Raw genomic sequence first — 21,030 nt, 5'->3', positions numbered from 1 at the left:
GCGGCGGCGGCAGCGGCAGCGGCAGCGAGCGCCGTAGGCGGAGAGCGGGGGAGCAGCAGCAGGAGGAGGGGCGGCGGACATTGCGCGCCGGGGCGGCGGGAGGGCCGCGGTGGGGAGGCGGCGGCGGCGGCGTTCCCCGCCGAGGCCTGGTGCGGCCGCCGCTCGCCGCTGCTGCCGCCGCCGCCGCCGCCGCTGCTGCCGTCCGGCCGATGCTCCCGGAGCCATGGACAAGATCCTGGAGGGGCTGGTGAGCTCGTCGCACCCGCTGCCGCTGAAGCGGGTGATCGTGCGGCGCGTGGTGGAGTCGGCGGAGACGCCGCTGAGCCAGGCGCAGTGCCGCGCCATGTTCGCGCTCGGCACCCGGCTGGTGCTGCAGGGCCCCGACCCCTTCCAGCGCCAGGTGGGGCGGCAGGTGCTGGACGCCTACGGCCGCTTCCACCGCGACGAGTTCGAGGCCTTCTTCAACCGCGGGCTCGTCCTGGGGCTCCTGCAGCGCGGCTACGGCGAGCTGAGCAACCGCGACCCCGCCATCCTCGACTACATCCAGGCGGGGCTGCGCCTCATCATGAGCTGCCCCTCGGTGCTGGAGCTCTTCGAGCTGCTGCAGGTGGAGGCGCTGCGCCTGGTGTGCGAGCGCCCGGCGCCGCCGCTCTGCGCCCGCCTCTGCCAGCTCCTGGGAGACTTCCCGCAGTGCCTGCCCCGCGGCAGGAAGCTCTCGCTCGCCTTCTGCCAGCAGCTGGTGCGCAGCATCGCGCACTTCCAGAGCCAGGGCACCCGGGAGGCTGAGCTGCGCCTCTACGTGTCGCAGGTGACGCAGGTCAGCGCGCTGCTGCGGAGCGTCTGGAAGGCAGAGCCCGACACGCTGCTGCCCTCCCTGCAGGAGCTCTTCGCCGTCATCTCCGCCGCCGGTGAGCGGGAGGGGGTGGGGGTACGGCGAGGCGGGGGCCGTGCGGGGTAACGTGGGGCGGAGGTTGTCCAGCGGGAAGGAGAAGCCCTGGTGCTCGCGAGTGGTCGCTTTGCAGGCGTCTCGTTGGAACCGTTGTTTTCTCGCCCGGGTGCTAAAGCGCAACTTTCTGACCAGCGAGAAGGCAAAGCCTTTGTTATTTCCCTCGTAAAAGCTAGAGGGGAAATAGTGATTTATTTAGCTGCAGAGCAGCACGGTGTTTGGAAAAACTCCTGGGTCCAAGCCACGCGCTGCCCAGACGTTTTACTTATATATGACTCCCAAGAGTTCCCAGCAAACTTTTGTAGAGCCTTTGGTTCTTAATACCTTGAAGTCGTGTAAAGAGAAAAAAACCACAGACTTTTCCTCGAGAGATTTCTTTTAACTTAGTGAGGAAATAGGCATTTTGGCATGCAGGCTGTGACCATGAGGACTCCAAGCTGGCCCCAGTGACATACGAATCCAATCTCTTACAGCAATGCTTTGAATGATGTACCAAAACAGAGTTTTAGGTGTTCTCCTAGAATTAAAACTATCAGTAGCAAAATGTGTATAAATATCTCGAGGTTGGGTGCCCAAATGATGGTGCCAGACTCTTTTTGGTGGTGCCCAGTGACAGGATGAGGAGCAATGGCCATAAACTGAAACGCAAGAAGTTTCACCTCAACACGAGGAAGAACTTTACATTGAGGGTGGCAGAGCACTGGAACAGCTGCCCAGGGAGGCCGTGGAGTCTCCCTCTCTGGAGACATTCCAAACCCACCTGGATGTGTTCCTGTGTAACCTGCTGTGGGACCCTGCCTTGACAGAGAGATTGGGCTGGATGACCTCCAGAGGTCCCTTCCAACCCTAACAATTCTGTGAAAAGAATTCCTCTTTTCCTCCTTACTTCCTCGAGAGGGATACCTTAAGTCTTGGAACTGATTACCAAATTGGGGGGGTATGAAAGAAGTGTATAAAAGCTGGCAATTTTAGGAAGCATTCTGTGCCTGAGTGATGGAAATGCGATTGCAAATAGGTCCTTTCTGACATCAGAAATCTACGAAGTACTGTATTAGTTCCCATGGGAAAGTGCCTTTACCACTGGGATACCTGGGAAACTTAACATCATATTTTGCCCTAACTGGTATGGTTATCAGACAGTTGCTGAGACAGGACATGGGAAATGTCAGCTGCATTAAATCCCTAGGCTTAACATCAAGTATAACTGGTAATATTTATTTTTTTTTTACAAAAATATAAACCCCACTTCTCAGCTCCGTTTAGGGCTGAGGAAGAAAGTGGCAGATTGTCACTTTCTTGCCTGTGTATTAAAAGAACAGAAGGAGTTTGTAATTCAGTGCTGTCCTTAATTGAAATGTTTTAATTTTGGTTTGGTTTGTGATGATAGACGTAGGATAGATTCATTCTCACTTTTCAACTGTAGTGAAGATGTTGTTTAGAAAATAAATCTTAATTTTTTCCCTATGGGGTTTTCTTTTTAGTTTCTTACATTATGTCATGTTCGGTTGTTACAGATACTTCCTTCGAACCTTCTGTTGCACTGGCAAGCCTTGTGCAGCACATACCACTACAGATGATTACAGTACTCATCAGGAGCCTTACTACAGATCCAAATGTGAAAGATGCAAGTATGACTCAAGCTCTGTGCAGGTAATGTGTCTCCTTGTAAAGGGAGAGAAGAGTCTCTTTCTTAATCTTTCCTTTTTTTGAATTTATTTGTCACTTGGGTTCCATGAAAAAAAACCCAGCTAAACAAACAAACAAAAAAATGTTAAAAAGACGAACTTTTAAACTGGTATTCCATATACTATATTTATGGTGCCATGGATATTACTGGCATGGTTTTAGTTTAAGATTGCTGCCTTCATTGCTATTGTGGCTTCATTCTCATGCTTTACAAGGGTGGATGAAGAAGAGGGTTAAATAGAAGCTAGGAAGAAGCTACCTGTGTTCCTTTTAGATGACGTGTAGATCTCCCACCTTATGGAAAATGGCATAAATAGGAAACTTCATGGGGTTTACAGTCAAGTAGAGAAACAAGCCCATATTTTCAGAACATGAACCTTTCTGCTTTTCCAAGAAGTAGAGTGGTGTCACATGGTTGTCTTATCTGTCATCTCCTTGCCCATCCTCTTCTCTAAAGAGAGGAGACAGTTAGAAATGAGTTTTACTGCTTAGTTTTGAGGGTTTTTTCTGCTTAGATGTCTTCCCCATTTTTAGTAGGATTCACAGAGAACATTACCATCTTCACTCAGGCCCTCAGAGGTTTTTTGGATGTTCTGGGGATTCAGATTGCAGTCTTGATATCTTAGCATCTTCAGATATGTGAATAACAGTGATGCAAAAAGGTGGCAGTGGGAGAAAGATGAAGACCTTGAAGTTCTTTGAATTATTTTTTAAAGCCTATTGAAATTATTGAGTACTGAGGGATAGAAGAATGAGTAAAGCAGTTAAACAGGAGGCTGTTAGAATTTTTTGTTTATAAAAGCAACTTTTAAGAAGTTACTTTCAACTAAAAATTTAATGTCTGCAGTATTTTTAAGTACATCTGTTTGTGTGGTGTAGTAACTAGACATTCATGTAATGTAGCAGTTGTATATCTTGGTGAAATAGTGAGGGTTTTTTCACACTGAAAACGTTCCTGGCATTTACATTAAATTGAGAAGCTGTATTTCAGTTGAAAACACAATGAAAAGAAGCAGCATTAGTAGTATAATTTGGGGTAAGGCATGTTGTTTAGGGATTTTAAAAAAATTTATTAGACTAAACAAATTTTACCAAAGCTGTGTGCCCAGTCTGAAAGTCAGAGCTGGGAAATTCAGAAAGATTTGTTCATGGTAAAAATTTGAGAGTAATATGCTGGGGATTAATTTTCATGTTAGTGTATTTTAGTGTTTATGTTGTATTACTGTACCAACACAGTGTGGTCATAAATTTTAGCTTTAGAATGGCTCCCGTGTGCCTCTGCTTAGGAAAGTAATGCAGTGCTGAGCTTTGGTTACAGTAGGAGCTGTTATTATCAAATAAGTGCTCTTTTTTTAGTACTGGCCATGTGGTGGGGGTTTTCCTTCTTGTTTTTGGAGGTGCAATGTTGTCTTACTTGCCTTGTTCATTTTTTGAAGTAATACTCGATCTTAAGAAATTCTAGTTTTGTTCCATGAACTTTAGATACTCCTTGTTACTTTTTTTTGTGGAGACTCATGTCAACGCTGTATCCAGTTTCTTTTTCTACCTCTGGCAACCCTTTGCAATGTTTACTCTCCTCTGGCTTAGTGGAGCAGTTATGGAGAGGTTAATGCAGCTGGAATGTCTGGAGCACCAAATGACCATGCTGTCATCAGGCTTGCAGCATTCCCAGGAGATGCAGAACACCAGGCATGACAGGGTCTCCTGATGAGAGTCAGAAGAGCTTTGGTGACTGCAAAGTAGAGACCTTGTTGCTCACTTCTTAAGTAGAACTTCTGTGACACTGCAGAGTCTGTCTAAAGTTGAACACAAAGTACTAAATAATTTTCAATTAAAAGATTAATAGATTTGTTCGGGGAGTGGTTTATAGATATCAAAAATACTGTCCTTATTAGGCACATACATGGGTAACAGATCTGCTCATTTTAGGGTGGTATGGGGCAGAAGGTACTCTTGAGGCCTTTAAAGTTCTCTTTATCTGGTCAAACACAAAAAAATCTGTGTTTATATTCATGATTATCTGCTTTTGTAGTAAAAAAGCAGTCATTGATTGCAACAGAGCAGGAGCCAAGTAAATGCAGTGCAGAGAGAATTTAGTAACCAAAATACCTAATCTTTGCCTACCAGATCTAAGATTTGATGCTTTTTGGGACAGTCTCAAGCGTGTCTATAAGTTACTTCTGTTTCCTCTTCTGGCTTTTGTGTCTGCTCTTAACAGCATTAACTCTTGCTTTCAGAACAAAAACAGATTTTAAGGATGGGAATTCTGTCTGTATCAATTACAGAGAGAATGAGGCTTCTCTTTACAAGGTTAATCATACTCAAGTAACAGCAGTTGTCCTATTAGTAACAATGGTGAATAGTTAAGTAGTTACTTATACTGACTAGAGATGACACAGCATGGCCCATCCTGTAGCCAGAGCAATGGGGTTGAATAAGAGGAGCCCCAGCTCCCACCTAAAAGCAGTGTTATTCACTTGGAGTTTGTGAGTCAGTGTGGTTGAAAGTACACAAGTAATCAGATACTCTTTACTTGTGTAAAAAGCTAATTAAGAAAACCAAATATATTGTCATTAGGCTTAAATTAGTTGTGCAGGTGTTTGTGCTGCTGCTGAAAAATATCAATCCTACAAATAGGGAGGGGGAAGATTTGAAGACTGTAGGACTTTGAGTTTGGGGGCCTGTTTTTAGGTTAGGATTCTCTCTTTGCAGGCTAAAGCAGTTTTGACCTGCATCTTTGTTTCTCCTTTTTAAAAAGTACATGGAAAGGGTGCTTGGAATAAACTCTTGAATTTAACATCTTGAGAAATGAGAGCTTTGTGTAAATTCAGAGCAGTGATTATGATGTTGCCGTGTTTTTTCACAGATGCGGGTTTTTTTGTAGTAACGTGGAAGAAACTTGGTGAGATCTGTACTTCTTTGTTAAAAAGGCAGTCCTACTGATGCCTTATTTTAGAGAAACCTTTGAATGTTATATGTGCAGATGGTACTATACATTTTTCAGGTCCTAATTATGAACTCAGTGTAAATTTAGGGTGTTTCTGGTAATACAGCATGTCCAGAATACATGTCTGGTGTTGCTAAAGACCATGATTATCTTTTTAGTTTGGCATCTGAGGACTGAAATCCTGATTTCAGTCTGTTTGGAACTCTTAATCTCCAGGGAGAACATAGGGGCTGATAGTTTTGCTTCAGATTGATAATGACTAACTCTGTGCCCTCTTGTAGTGGTGGTGGCTGTTTATTAGACTGCTTACTTGCAACCCGTTCAGTTCCATGCTGGAATTTAGCCTCTTAAAATAATCAATCTTTATGAGGAACTTTTTCAGAAAAGTAGTGAAGTACTACTGTTTGAACTCCCTGTTTTTACTGCATCGTGGAATAGAATTTTAGTGTTCTGTGGGTTGACTGGAGCCTTTCGAAGTCATCTGGCCCAGTCCTGCTCAGAGCAGGGCCAGTTTTGAAGTCAGACATTGCTCAGGGCCTCGTCCATCTGAGTTAAGAGCTTCCTGCAAGGATAGAGGCAGCTTAGCCTCAGTAACTGGTCTCAGTATCTGACCACCCTCATGGTAAAAATTTTTCCTTCCACTAAATTAGTGCTGCCTCATCTGGTTCTGAGAAGGGGAGCTAGTGGACAGTTTAAACAAAATCCAAAGTATTACCAAGTAAATCTCAGAAGAACAAAGCCTAAATTTCATGTTTTAGCTGGCATTGCCTTACAGTATTGTCTGTGTCTTAGAATTGCTTCAACTAATCTACTCAAGGATGAGTATAATTTGTCTATTAATTTAGAGTGATACTTCTGTTTTCTGTTGCTGATATTTCACTGTATTTTCTAGGCACAGGAAGTCCCTTCGCTTTTCCTTTTTCGTAGCTCTAGTGAAATTCCTACTTCCGAGACTCATGTAGACCCCAGGCTGCTGATAGCTACTATAAGATCCTTATAACACCTTCTGCAATGTATTTAAAATTCTTAGAGTTGACCATTTTAATTGAGAATATTTGAGTTGGCTTCCAGGAATGTAGTTCTAAGTTGAAGAAGCTTCCTTAATAGTTGGGTTTGGTCTGCTTTGGGGTAAAAGGGGTCAGAGAGGAGGTTCTCAGGTACAGGCACTTCTGTACCTTCAGCAATAGGTTTTTGCCAGATGTTAGCTTAATGTCTATGCAATCATGGTTCACATTCTTGAATAACAAGTAACAATACATAATAATTAATTTTATATGCTTATGTGTTTGGGGGGATGTGTATGTACTGCTGATATATTAAATAGATCATTATTAATTTCAGAGTTAAATGGCTTGAGGTAGAATCAAAATTATTTTACCATTTACCTAACTTGTGAGTCTCTGTGTGTCATATAGACAATCTTTTTTGTGGAGATTAAAGTTAGTGACATCGTGGTATTTCTATTTTTTTTTGTTTTTGTTCTTGATTTGTCTTTCAGAATGATTGACTGGTTATCCTGGCCTCTGGCTCAGCATGTGGAAACATGGGTGATTGCACTGCTGAAAGGATTGGCTGCAGTCCAGAAATTCACCATCCTCATTGATGTCACTCTGCTTAAGATCGAATTGGTATGTTGGAAAAGTGCATTCAAAACTGAAGGAGAGGGAAAGGAATTTGTAACAGCTATGCAATTGCTTCACAATTGTGTATTGCAACAGATAGTATCTTCTTTTTCTGCAAATATCACGTAAATGTATCTGTAGCTTTCAGTTGCATGTAATGATTGTCTCTTTCAAATGGTTGTATATTTGGAGATGTGCTTACATGTTTACTGAAATTTTACTTCCCAGATATACTGAAATAAATGTATGTTTTTTTAGGTCTTTAATCGACTTTGGTTTCCTCTAGTGAGGCCTGGTGCCCTTGCTGTCCTTTCGCACATGTTACTTAGTTTTCAGCATTCTCCAGAAGCTTTTCATTTGGTAAGTTACTAAATAAATGAGTGTCAGTCCTTTGAAATGTCACTCGTGCAGTTTCTAAAGTGTAACAAAAAGAGTAATAGAATTGATGCACGTGGATTTTGTCTTTGTTGAAGGTGCTAGAATCAGATTCCAGTGGTCACAGACCACTGGGCTTTTTAACTTCCAGATTCACCCCCTTAATAACTGGAAGTAAGCATTGTTCTTCCTTGTGTGAACATATTTCTGGCAGTAGTATCTGGGCACCACAGTTTGATTGTGTGCTGCTGGTAATCCATTTTATGTGGTGTGAAATTGGCTGATAAAGCTGGGCTGTCTGGGGAAAACAGATAACCAGTTATCTTCCCTAAGTAGCCTAGTCACTCTCAAAAGGTTCATGAGACCAGGAAATACTTCACCTCAAGAAAGCTGTGCTATCTGTGTTTCAGTGTACATATAGACAAACTGAAGGAGACTATTTTTAATGGCCCCTCTTCAAAATGCAGTTCACTAGTTAAGGCCAGAGATAAGAGGGTACCACAGTGAATGTTGGTATTAATACAGCAAGATGTTCCCATACTCAGTTTTCAGCTTAAAGTTTAAGTGAAATACGTCTGAGATTTAATAGTAACAGCCTGGCACACTGCTGTCCCCAAGGCTCTGAAGGGATATCAAACCCTTTGTTTAATGTCACAGTAATTGCCTTATGCCTGTTACACTGTTTTTTAATGGTAGATGTCGACAGTTTCTCTCTCCTCCTTCCACCACCCTAATTTTGGCCTAAGATAGAAATCCGAGTCACAAATGAAAGAACCAAGTAGCCTTGAGTATGCTCAAAATATAAATATTTCATGTATTGGCTGTGTTACTTTTTTTCTGTGTTTCTGAGAGAGACAAAACACAGAGAGAAATGTAAAATATGAGAGAACTTATTCTAGAAATAGGAATTTGATTTAACAAAGAAAATTTTTACTGTAGGCTGCGTACAGTACTGCATAAACATCTCTCTTCAGGATTTCATGACAGTGTTTGCTGCATCTTAAACAGTCTTCACTATCATTTTTGAGCTACTGCTATCATTTAGTATTCTGTAATATTTTCCTGCACCTAAACTACTTGTTTACTTTTTTATAACAAATGGTTTGACTTTTGTGAAATGGTTGAATACACCTTTGATAAATATAAATTAATTTACTTGGCAGTGCATCGGAGATAACATTCCCCCTCCTTATACTTGAGCATCATTAGCATAAATTAGTTGGATTTTAGAAACTGAAAGAGGGAATGTTTGCATTGCAACTTTCACTGTTGAATCTGTAGTACATTGAACACTTCCTCTTGGTGTTTTTCTTTTTAAACAGGGGATATTTTGCTTACCTGAAGAGAGTAGGGTTTGTTTCTCAGAGATGTAAAAATATATTTTATACTCAGAGAAAGAAAACAATGTTGGAAAAAGTGGCAAATTAGTATTTTGCACCTGTCCCCTTTTACTTTGGTGTTTTGAAGTATGTTAATTCTTGTAATTGGTATACTCTCCTAAAATTACAATATTCTTATAATTTCTGTTCTGTATATCATGTCTTTACCTTACAAATTGTTCGGTAGTAATTAGCAATGAGTAATTATTCCATGAACTTCTTTCAAAGTTAATCAATTTTGATCACTTGGAAACTGGCAAAGGCGTCTGAAATATTTTTGTTCACAGTGAGGATTCCCTACTCTTTAGGAATTGCTTTGAAATAAATTAAGACTAATGAAATAAATTAAGAATATGTAAAATAAGTCTCATGCACTTAAGAATAGAGAGCTATGCTGAAGAAGAGGAAGGAGATGGAGTAAACACTTCTGATTTATACCCAATTTAAAATGGTAATGAATCAGAACTAATCCACAAATAGATGGCCATAGATTTGATAAACTTTTTGAGTTCATGCTGAATTATGTGGTTTGTGGAGCTGAGCTCCCTCGCTAGGTGGAGCTGTGAGCCAGTGTCCCTCTTGGAAGCTGGAATAGCAGGAATGTATTCATTGGCTTGTGATCCCAAGCATTAAATTCTGTTTAAGGAAAACTGAGAGGTTTGTTTTAAAAACCCTATCCATGAAATTGGAACGGGATACTAAACTGCTAGTGGTGGCACACAAGGAAAATGTTGGCAGTTAATATCCGTAAAAAGATCCATACTTTTGGCATTTGACCAGTTAAAATCTTAGCATGCACCTTCTCAGTTCATAAAGTTCCAAAATTTGCTATCTGAGCTAAAGAGAGCATTGAATAATTAATTGTGCTGCTTGAAAATCATCATGAGTGAAGAATAATGCACGTTTTTCAAGTCATTGTTTCTCAACCACTTCTTATTTAATAACAAAAGGTCCCCTGTCCTTTGGCATATATAAAACAATGAAGTTCAATGAAGTTGTTTGTAGAAGGAAAGGAAAATAGGAAACTGCAATTCACACCTTTCTGTTTGTTTCTCTGTTTCCCCCTTCAGATTGTCCCACACGTGGTCAGTTTGGTTCACTCCTTCAAAAGAGATGGCTTGCCTTCCAGTACAGCCTTTCTGATGCAGTTGTCTGAGTTGATACACTGCATGATGTATCATTATTCAGGATTCCCAGAGCTCTATGAGCCCATTCTGGAAGCTATTAAGGTACGTTAGGAATGTTGAGAGGGTGGAATGTTTTTGTTTTGTTTTTCCAGATACGAAGCTATAATTCCACTTATCTAAATTCTTTAGCACTTCCACTAGGAGAAAAGAGCTAACCACATAATCTCATGTCAATTCTTATTGTGCTTGGAATATGGTAGAAAAATTTTCCTGAGTGTCTGTGATAGGATTGTAGCAGGCTTTAAGAAAAGCCTGAAATGAGATCCTTTATTAAAAGTACAAACTAATTTCTTAAGCCTTATGTAACAACTAATATACCTTCATGAAGTTTATTCTAGGCATTTCATTTCAACCCAAGCTAGAATCTGTAGCTGCAAATATAAGTTAAGAATGCTGATGGTATTAAAAAGAAGTACCTGGGGTGGTGGTAACCTTTGGCTAGCTTCCAAGCAGCATGGATATTGCAGTGGGTACTGCAGGCCTCTGTGGGTAAGGGATGCTGGCCTATGCTGTTTTAAAAAAAAAAAAAAAAGCCCAAACCCAACACTCCTAAACAAATAAAATAAAATTGAAAAGAAATAAAAAAATAAAAAACAAAACCAAACCTAACAAACAAAAACCACAAAGAAGACTTGAGTGTTACTGCCTTATTTTATATCACTGGTATTGCAGTTAGATGTTTTGACACTTAAAAGCCCCTATCAGTTTAACTCCAGGTACCCCTTATTCCTGCAATTTGAGAGTTGAATAAAGAAAGCTTGGAAGGAGGAGGCTTGGGGGGACGGGGTGGGGTGTTATGTCTCTTAGGCTATCAGGGATAGCAAGGCCTTGAAGGAGAATTGGGGAGCAAGGGAAGATACAATACTGCTGAATGGCAGGACCTATTATAAAATCAAATACAGAAATCTAAGAAGTGTGTTAAATGTTTCTCTTGTAGGATATGCCCAAACCCACTGAAGAGAAGATTAAGATGATTCTCAGTCAGAGTGCTTGGACTTCTCAATCCAGTTCTTTGCCATCTTGTTTATCTAGACTTTCTGGAAAATCTGAAACTGGGAAGACAGGTCTAATAAATTTAGGAAATACTTGCTACATGAACAGTGTTATTCAGGCACTTTTTATGGCTACAGAGTAAGTTGTTCTTAACAGCTCTTCATTGCAAATTAAGTCTTGCAGTTATTGCATTCTTAATTTTCACAGAATAGTAACATGTCCTGGGATCTCTCAGCTTGCTAGAGCTGAGTGGGTTTCTTTGCACTCAGCTTTGTAGAAGTCCAGCTCTGTGAAATTGCAATTTTAGCCATTAAAAGCCTGATCTTTCTGACCCGTGTCAAAAGACAAGACCTTCTTTCCTCACTGTCCTTGCTCACTTCAGTATCGTAAAAGTTTGTGGTGATGCTTTTATGATAATCTGGAAGATATTGAAAAAATTTTGTCTGTCTGTAGTCCATTCTTACACATTTAAATGTTTGAAGGAACAGGTGTTCTGCAGTGTTAGTTCTTACTGCACAGTAGTTTTGCATCTGCACTAGAGCAGAGTCCAGGTATTAAAGGGAAGTGTTACATACTTTGTGGTCCTTCAGTTTGGAGTAATTATCTGAGCTGGAATGATAACTGCATTGTTAGAAATCTGGCAAGGAAACTAATGCCTCTCTCTTTCGTTTCAGTTTCAGAAGACATGTTTTATCTCTGAATCTAAATGGCTGTAATTCACTAATGAGAAAATTACAGCATCTTTTTGCATTTTTGGCCCATACACAGGTATGTCAGTTTATTTCATCTGCTGTTTTTTAAGCCTCCCTCTATATACCAAAATGGTAACGAAGATGATGCCATGGGAGTCCTCTTGAGTATATTAAATGTAAATATTATATGTTTCTATGGGAATGAATCTGTCTCCAAATGCTCAGATGGTGTGGATAGACTTAGAGAGGTGTATTTCGTAAGTGGAAGATGTTGGCATTTTGTTGTTTTTACAAGTGGGCAGTAACAGGTTTTCTTTGAGAAGCCAAAATGAGAAAATCCAAATAAGACCTGACTGGATATACAGACTGACTTTCTATAACTTTCTAGGACAATCTGTGACTTCCTGCAGTGATTTTTACACCAAATTTTATTTTAGTTTGAATTCTAAAGTGAACTTTATTAAATACTCAGAACATTCTGTTAATGTTAGAAAGACATAAGACGCTTCTTTCTCTTTGAATAATAACAATGAACTTATGAAGGGGGTGAGGCTGGATCAGCTTAAAAATAACTTGTGCTTATGAAATACTGGTGTTCTGAAGAAAGAAAACAGGTTTTTTAACCCATCAGCAAGAACAGTAGCTGCTATTATGCATAATATCTGGTTTACATTCACTACACGTTTAATATTTGCCTGCAGGATCAACTGATTTTATCTTTGTACTGGAATTGATTGCTACGAAATTAATAGCTCTCCCTTTGTATGATTAAGTTGCTTAAATGTTTGTGTGCCATGTGTTTCATTCAGTTACTCTAGGATAATGTAGTCCAAAGTTCAGTGATCAATATTAAAATAATATAACCAATTTTTGAAGTTCTTATGTGACCTTGCCTGTGCTTCTCTTACACAAACAGAGGGAGGCATATGCTCCTAGAATTTTCTTTGAAGCTTCCAGGCCACCATGGTTCACCCCTCGATCCCAGCAGGACTGCTCAGAATATCTCAGATTCCTGCTAGACAGGTACGAGTGTTGTGCCATTAATGGGAATGAATGTACAGTCTTACCACACACTGTTGAACTCTTAGGAGCAGTTGTGTAACAATTCCACTGCTTGAGTGGGGATCAGGAACTTTCAGCCTCATTCCTGTCTTTGGTTTTCTGTAGGTCCTATGAACTGCTTTTCTTCATGGACTTAATCTGTGGTAAAGTCTGGATGCCTTCTAGTATCCACATAATTGAAAACAGGTTATAGTGGTAACAATGTGCCACTTTTACAAATGTAAACATGGGTATTATGTTTAGAGTCGTGGTCCTGTTGTAAAATTAGTGTGGCTGCTGCAAGCAGTTTGTGCTCCTGGAATTTCATGTTGGTGGAGACAGCTATATTTCATACAGGTCCCATAAGTCACAGAAATGGACGTGCATTTATAACCAGTTTAATAAGCAAGCAAATTAACTGTGGCAGAGATAAAACAAACATACCTAAATTTATTAGTAGCCCTCTTTATTTTTGGCTTACTGAGATGTGGCTTAAGCATTACTGCTTTAAGACAGATTACACTTCTGAAGAAGCTTATCTCAATAGTGAAATAGTGTTCTCTTTTTTTTTTTTCCTCCTCGTTTTGGGTTTCTTTTTTGGTTTGGTTTTTTTCTTGCTGTAGTTTCTTAACTTTCCTGGCTACAGAATCTTGACCTTTTCTTTGGAAATGTCTGGCAGTAGATAAATAGCTGCTTATTCTCTTACAAAATCTGACATACAGAACCAGTCAACTGGAGAGCAGATTTATTAAGATAATGTAATGGTAAATAATAAAAACATTGTTAGTTTTTTTAATACTTGCCAGTTCTTTCAATATATCCATTGTGTTCTGTTATATATAATAAAACCCACACTAAATGCATTTGTGCCTCTCATACTTTTGGATAGCCCAGACCTCTGCGGTTCAGCTTGCTTGTATAAAAAATAACCAACAGCTTTTTTTAGTGTAAGACACTTCTAGCCACTTAACCATCTATAATTTTTAGCAAAGCTGAGAAAAAAAGTCTGAAATAGTGCAGCAATATTTGATTGGAAAATAGCCCAGTTACTTGGATTTATTTTTCTTTGTGTTCAGGCTGCATGAAGAAGAGAGAACTTTGAAAGCATTGTCTTCAGCAAAGAGTTCTGAAAGTATAATGAATGAAGAGTCACAGGCACAAGAAGCTGTCCATAAAACACAAGTATTTGCTGAAGCACCTTGTATGGAAAGTGAAGAAAGAACTCTGATAGAGAAGATGTTTGGAGGAAAATTGAAGACTACCATATGCTGTTTGAACTGCAAGAGTATGTCTCAAAAGGAAGAGGCTTTCACAGATCTCTCTCTGGCTTTCTGTCCTCCAACTTCCTTGGAGAATGGCCCAAAATGTATGGAACATTCTGAAGTGAAGGACGACTATGTGGTGCAAACTAACACTTTAGCAACTAGTCCTGCTGCAGAAACACCTCTCAATAATTTGGATGTAAATCATGGATGTGACACGATAATGAATGAAGGAACCATAGAAGATTTTTCTGCTGAGCCAAACTCTGAGAACACCACAATTTCTGAACTCAAGCAAGTTCAGAGTAATAGGGATATGTCTCAGACTCACTTAGTAGGTAAAAATACCCTGTCAGTTACAGACTTACTCAATTATTTTCTGGCACCTGAGATCCTTAGTGGAGACAATAAGTATTATTGTGAAAAGTGTGCCTCTCTACAGAATGCTGAGAAAACTATGCAAATCATTGAGGAACCTGAATACCTCATTCTCACTCTTTTGAGATTTTCATATGATCCAAAGTGTCATATAAGGCGCAAAATCTTGGACAATGTGTCTCTACCACTTGTTTTGGAACTGCCAGTCAAAAGCATAACATCCCCTGTAGCAGTAGTTTCGGGAAGTTGGTCTGTTGGTGTTGAGATTTCCGATACTGGAGAAAACCTTGCTAAAAAACTGAAGCCCTCAGGTGCTGATGAAGTGACCTGCCCACAATTGGTGCCCTACGTGCTAAGTTCTGTGGTAGTGCATTCTGGTGTATCCTCTGAAAGTGGACATTACTATTCCTATGCTAGAAATGTTACTGGGTCAGGGCCTTCAGGGCTCTGCCACCAGTCTACAGCTCTTTCTTTAGTTTCTCCTCAGGATAAGTTGTTGACAGAGGAGAGTCCTTGTACTGTCGTAGAAAATGAGCTGGACACTGAGATGCCAAGAGAATGGTTTCTGTTCAATGACAGCAGAGTGACATTTACCTCATTTCAGTCAGTCCAGAAAATTACCAGTAGATTTCCAAAGGACACTGCTTATGTTCTGTTTTACAAAAAGCAAAATAGCACCTGTGGCTTCAACACCAATCCGGCAAATGGACTCTGGGTGAATGGAGACCCTCCTTTACAAAAGGACCTCATGGATGCAATTACAAAAGATAACAAACTGTACTTGCAGGTAAGACGAAAGTTTTGTGTGAAGGGTGATGGTCTTATGCCTCACAAGAGGCAATCTAAAGGAACGAACAAGTTAGCTTTTGAGTATTCTGGTATATTAACCTTATAAATCACCAACCTGGCTTCCATCATGATGTTGCTGGACAGGTTTGATGGTAAGGTTGTCATTATTAGATGGGAAACACCAAGGAAAATGGTATAAACTCATTTCAGTTTGAATTTTTAGTGGAGATGCTTGTATGGAATTACAAGTGGTTAAATGACCTCTCCAGGAGAGGCTTCAAAGGGTTCAAACTTCCATTGCCTTTATACTTAGAAACTTCTAAGTGATGCCCTTAATAGTGCATTTTCATTTGTAGTGAAGTTTTACTTACACAGCTGTGCTTACCCAAATTCTAGAACAACTGAATGAATGCTGGTGACTAGATTCCATTTTCCCTTTGCTGCCTGTTCTGTATCCCTGTGTGGACCAGCACTGCCAGCTGCACATTGCCTGTTGATCCCAGAACTTCCCCTAGCTGTAATCTCCTTTCTGTTTGCTGGTATTTTACAAACATTAACAAGAGAACTAAGAGTTTAAATTTTAACTCTGCTGCCATTTGCAAACTGTGTGGTTAAAGTATTTGTGCCCTGACTGTCTTTGCTTATGTGCCACATTTCCTCTTGACTTTCTCTTGGCCTCTGTAGCAGCAATCTTTGACTGTGGAATCACAGAGTAGTTTAGGTTGGAAGGGACCTTTAAAGGTCATCTAGTCCAATCCCCCTGCCATGAGTAAGGATATCTTCAACTAGACCAGGTTACTCAAAGCCCCATCGTGCCTGGCCTTGAATGTTACCAGGGATGAGTCATCTACCAGCTCTGAACAACCTGTTCTAGTGCTTTACCACCCTCATTGTAAGAAATTTATTCCTCACATCCAGTCTAACTACCCTCTTTTAGTTTAAAACCATTACTCCTTGTCCTATTTGTATTTTTTTCTTTTTTTAATCTCAAAATGAGAAATATTTTCCAACCGTATTGTTTTTGTTTGGGTTTTAGGGGGGTTCATTTGTTTGTTTATTATATTTTACCCACCTTTCAGTTTTGTATTCTTCAGTATTGGCTTGCTTTGTAGTGCTTTAGTAATCTCAGAGTTGCTGATCTCCTGTCCTTTTCTCATTTTAATTGAGGCACATTAGAAATACTCAGTTACTGTTTTTCTCAAGTTAATGCTAATACTGTGATTCACTGCATTAGATTATGGTAATTCTGAGACCTTACATTTTTCTTTTGGTTCAGAGTTCTAAATTAGTAATTTACTACTAAGTTAAGAATCTACTTTTCTCTCCTTGAGAAAGCCTTAACTTTTTTTTAGAAAAAAGGTTAGAAAAATTCTCTAGCTTACTGCTTTTATTTTACTGTTACATATGAGTTTACCACATAGTAAACTAAGATATTTTCACTTTAAATAACTAAACATGCAATGGGGGTAGCCCCCACTCCATTTAAAACAAATTAAAAAAACCATTCTGGGAACAAGTGGAAAGCAGGGGGGGATCCTCTTTTTTATCCTCGGTCCAGAGAACTGTATTGACTATCAAGTTTTATTTACCTGATTTAGTATTTGTTGACATAAATATCATCTGGAAAACATGCAACATTTGGGTTTTTTTAGAAACAAGGTTATTGTTTGTAAAAATGTCAGTGCTGTGTGGTATACTAGAACAATTTATTGTAGCTTAATATTCATTAAGTCAATATGTGCCTCGAGAGATGAAAGAAATATGCTCGTTTATCACAAACTGCTGAGCAGGAATAAAGCATGGAAGATCTTGAACTACTAAATAATTCACTTTTAGCATTGAATACACAAATAGTGCGTGGTTTTTAAATACTAATACTTGCCAAGAAACTTTAATAGTTTGATTTGATCACTGCTCCATGTTTCTCGTGTGTGTGTGTGCATATAAAGAGATACCTTCCATCCATTATGGAAAACTCTTCATGCACTTAGCAGTGAAGCTGAGATCACAACTGAGGTTTATTCTGTTCTCAGGGCATTATGGTTGCTTCTGAAGAGCATTTCCAAGTGATTGTCACAGTCTGTGCTTGCAGCTCAGTCAGACTCTGTACTGAACATGATGGGTGTCTCCAGAGCTGTGCGAGTCAACCCTTGCACATAAGTCAGTAACTGCACTAAGGCAATAAAAATAAATCGTGTGTCTGCCTAAACCTGGCAAAAAAAAAAAACTTACCTGTAATACTGTAGTGTTCTTTTAAGCTATAGTTTTAAGATTTTTATTTAATATAGCTTCAAACCTATTGTTAATGCTTATTTTCTTTTATGGTTCGGTTTGTTAGGGAAAACTCAACTACTGGGGTTTGAGAGGGATAAAGTTGCCAGAAAACAGTTCTCTGGAGGGATGAAAGTGAAGGAGGGAGGATGGAAAGCTGCTTTTTTGTTTGTTTGTTTGTTTGTTTGTTTGGTGCTGTGCTGCATTAAAACTAACATTTTTCTGAAATATTTTACGAAAAAAAAATAAAAACCAGCCCAGGTACAGTGTAGTGAGTTTCTCACTGTTTGGTTTTGAGAAGAAATTTTGTTCTAAGCTAAACAGCTTGGCATTGGGGTTTTTTCCAACTTAACAGGCTATTTATACAGGGTCTGCTATTTTAATCAAAATATTTGGTTGATTTCTGGTACTAGAAGTGAGTTCTTCATATTTCCTTGTTATTCTCAGTAAATTTACTTAGTTTGTGATATGTCATATAGTTAGCCAGATGTTGCCTACGAATCCACACCTATGGCTGGAGATATCATAATACTGTCTTTGAGGAATACTGCCAGTGTAGACAGTGTCCTCCAAATACCTTATATAATTTTGGAAATGACTGCATTTCAGTCTGTAGTAGTGTGCAACAGTTTCAAACTTAGGCTGTATTTTTTGAAGAGGGCAAAGTAATTTAAAGTAATAGTCAACAAGGACTATTTTTAGCACCTGTACATGGACCAAGACATAAGTTTAGTGCTTTCATGGTGGTACGATACAGTCAATCTTCCAGGTTTTTGGCTCTGTTCCTTTCTTTCACCAGGAGGTGGAGAAGAAAAGGAACAATTCAAGGTGACCTGTATAATTACTAAAACCCTGTTTAAAGTTTGCTCCCATTGCCTTGGGGAGGTTTGTAGTGATGAAGTGTCATGTGAAGGAGGGTGTTGGTGTGAACCTTAGCTCCTGAATACTTTGTTTGTTTCCTAAAGGAGTAAAGCTTGTACACGTCCACTGTCTTTTTCCTGTTAGTCTTCCAGAGCCCATCATCTGCCTTCTCTCCCTCAGTTTTTGAAGCTGTTGGCCAGTTTGAGAATGGGATACTAAAGACAAAAAATTGCTGCGAGGTTTATTAAACTGGTTGGCCAGAGACAGAGTGTAGTATCTCTAATGAGGGAGAAGCCTGTGCTTATCCCCTTCTTAGATGTCTTAAGAATCCTCAGGAGCTTTCAGCTGAAAAAGCATCTGGCAGGAGGCAGAGCTTTCTTGTTCCCTCCAGTTGTGCAGGTACGTTTTCCAGCAGCTGACTGATTTTTACAAAGTACTTGAGAGTTGCAGAGTCCTACTAATGTTATAACAGTTAGTGTAGCAATAATACTTTGAAAGCTAAAAAGCTGCAAGAAGTAGAAACTAGATAGCTTGTCCATCTCCTTGCCTTTTATCTGAGTAGTTGTTAGTCTGTGCAGTTGATTGAGTGAAATAAAGTGTCTCTTAAATAATTGACATTGACTTAATGGGTTTATATTTCAGTTTTGCAACCAAGAGCAAGGGCATTTTAAAATTGCTAGTATGAAAATTCATGTGAAATGTATCAAAAACTCATGTTTTGTTAGCTTCTGACCAGTCCGATTTGTTTTACTAACATCCTATGTTGCTATAAAACACGGTTTTAGCATAAACTTAAATGTGTTTAATTACATTTCACTTATAATTACTGATGTTTAACGAAATTGTTCATCTTGGATTGGCTGTGAACGTTCAGCTTGAAGTTCAGCAAAGCTGTCGACACTTAGGAGTCCAGGAGTTAATGACGTTACTTTAAAAGCTGTTTCAAAATTTACTAGAAATAAGCTGCTTCAAGGGCTTGAGGCTGGGGTGTCTGTTTTTTAAATTGCCTTTATTCTTCCATTTCAGGAGCAAGAGCTTAGTGCTCGAACACAAGCACTTCAAGCTGCCTCAGCCTCGTGCTCTTTCCGACCCAACGGATTTGATGACAACGACCCCCCTGGAAGTTGTGGGCCCACAGGTGGAGGAGGAGGGGGTGGGTTCAGTACCGTTGGTAGATTAGTCTTTTGACTATGAAGACAACCTGGAATACACTGGTTCCGAAGCAGCCCAGTACTGCTGAGGGCAAATAAAATATTGAACTTTGTCAGATATTGTACCAATTTTTGAGACTTGATCCTCGTTGAAAAGCAGATGTTGGTGTTTTTTTGGTTATGTTTTATTTGAAATAAATAAGCGCATAATGGAGAAAAACTACCTCTTAAAAATTCAGTTGCTTTCATAGTAAGATATGCTTGCCCAAAAGAGAGAAAACTAAGATTTTTAAGTAGTTGCTGATGACATTGCATTAAACTGAACAAACGCACTTACATCAGTTTCTCTTGTCCTCATCCACTGAATGAAGAAAGTTCATTTCTTACTCCGGTGATATTGCTTTATGTGGAAACCCATTTTCACATGGGCTAAACTGTGTCATGGAGTCTCTCACCCCCAGCTTATTTCCAAATCCAGTACCTTTGTGGATTTTCAGAGATGATGCAATTTATAATGAAGGCAATAACTTAAATGTGACATGATACAGTACTTTCCAGGTTAAAAATTATTCAGTCTATTTCCACTGTAAATGAAAAGAAGAAAAAATAATTTATACGTATTTGCTAAGTTGTTATCCAAAAAAGTGCATGTTGTGTAGGAGCAATGTTTTTAAATAGAAATTGTTAACTTTGTAGCATTTTTAATTGTTTTGAGGATTTTAAAATTATTTCAGGGAATATATCTGCTGTGTGTTGGAAAGGAAGAGATTCTGTATGTGCCTTGCAGTACTGTAATTTAAAACAAACTTTGAGGCTGCAGAAAATGAGAAAAGTGTGTTAGTAGTCAATTATTTTTTGTCAGTATTAGAAATCAAGACATATATAGAAAGCTTTTAAGTTTTCAGAAGTGAAAATCTGGTAGTTTGAAATGCATTAAGTGTTGCCCTTTATTTTTTGATTAAAAAAAGATTGCATACCTAGTGATCTCTAACTTTCATGGCCTGCACTGCTGAGAAAAAACTGGTCATAAATACAAAGCAATGTTTGTGAAGTCACAGAAAGGCTGCCTGTATTGATCTTTGCTGAGGAGCTGTGCTTCTAAGAGTCCTTTGAAGTCTTGCCTTCAGGTTTTGCTTGTAGTGAGAAGTTTCTGGTGAGTTCAGGTTTTGTTTTTTTTTCTATCTGCAGAAGCCCCAAAATGATTCTGCCTATGGAGCAGTGTTTGCTTGCTCATTAGACCAGCAGAGATGGAGGATCCACTCTTCTGAGTCTTGGCAGAAATAACAACTTTGTTTTTTGATGTGCAATGAGGATAAAAGAAGCAAAGGAGTTACACTGTCAAACCTGGTGATTAATTCTTAACTTGAATAATCTTAGAGTGAAGTGTAAATTTCTTTAAAGTATTTTTACAAAATTCTGCACTGTTTTGCTGTGGTTTTTATATTCTACT

General features: G+C 39.5%; 1 protein-coding gene across 1 annotated transcript; it reads left to right on the top strand.

The window, feature by feature from the left end:
• Positions 1-112: 112 nt before the first annotated feature.
• USP38 (ubiquitin specific peptidase 38) lies at positions 113-19,912 on the top strand. The gene is made up of 10 exons (XM_027729664.2): positions 113-908; positions 2,461-2,596; positions 7,078-7,207; positions 7,460-7,561; positions 10,026-10,184; positions 11,080-11,273; positions 11,810-11,903; positions 12,744-12,850; positions 13,945-15,295; positions 19,456-19,912. The coding sequence occupies exons 1-10, from the start codon at positions 224-226 to the stop codon at positions 19,615-19,617; spliced, it is 3,120 nt and encodes a 1,039-aa protein (XP_027585465.1). The 5' UTR covers positions 113-223; the 3' UTR covers positions 19,618-19,912.
• Positions 19,913-21,030: the final 1,118 nt, after the last annotated feature.

Source organism: Pipra filicauda, unplaced genomic scaffold (genome assembly GCF_003945595.2).
Source record: "Pipra filicauda isolate LSUMZ 115617 unplaced genomic scaffold, ASM394559v2 scaffold92_size2517590_pilon, whole genome shotgun sequence".
Classification (NCBI taxonomy): Eukaryota; Metazoa; Chordata; class Aves; order Passeriformes; family Pipridae; genus Pipra; species Pipra filicauda.
This window is presented reverse-complemented; position numbering and strand designations above follow the sequence as displayed.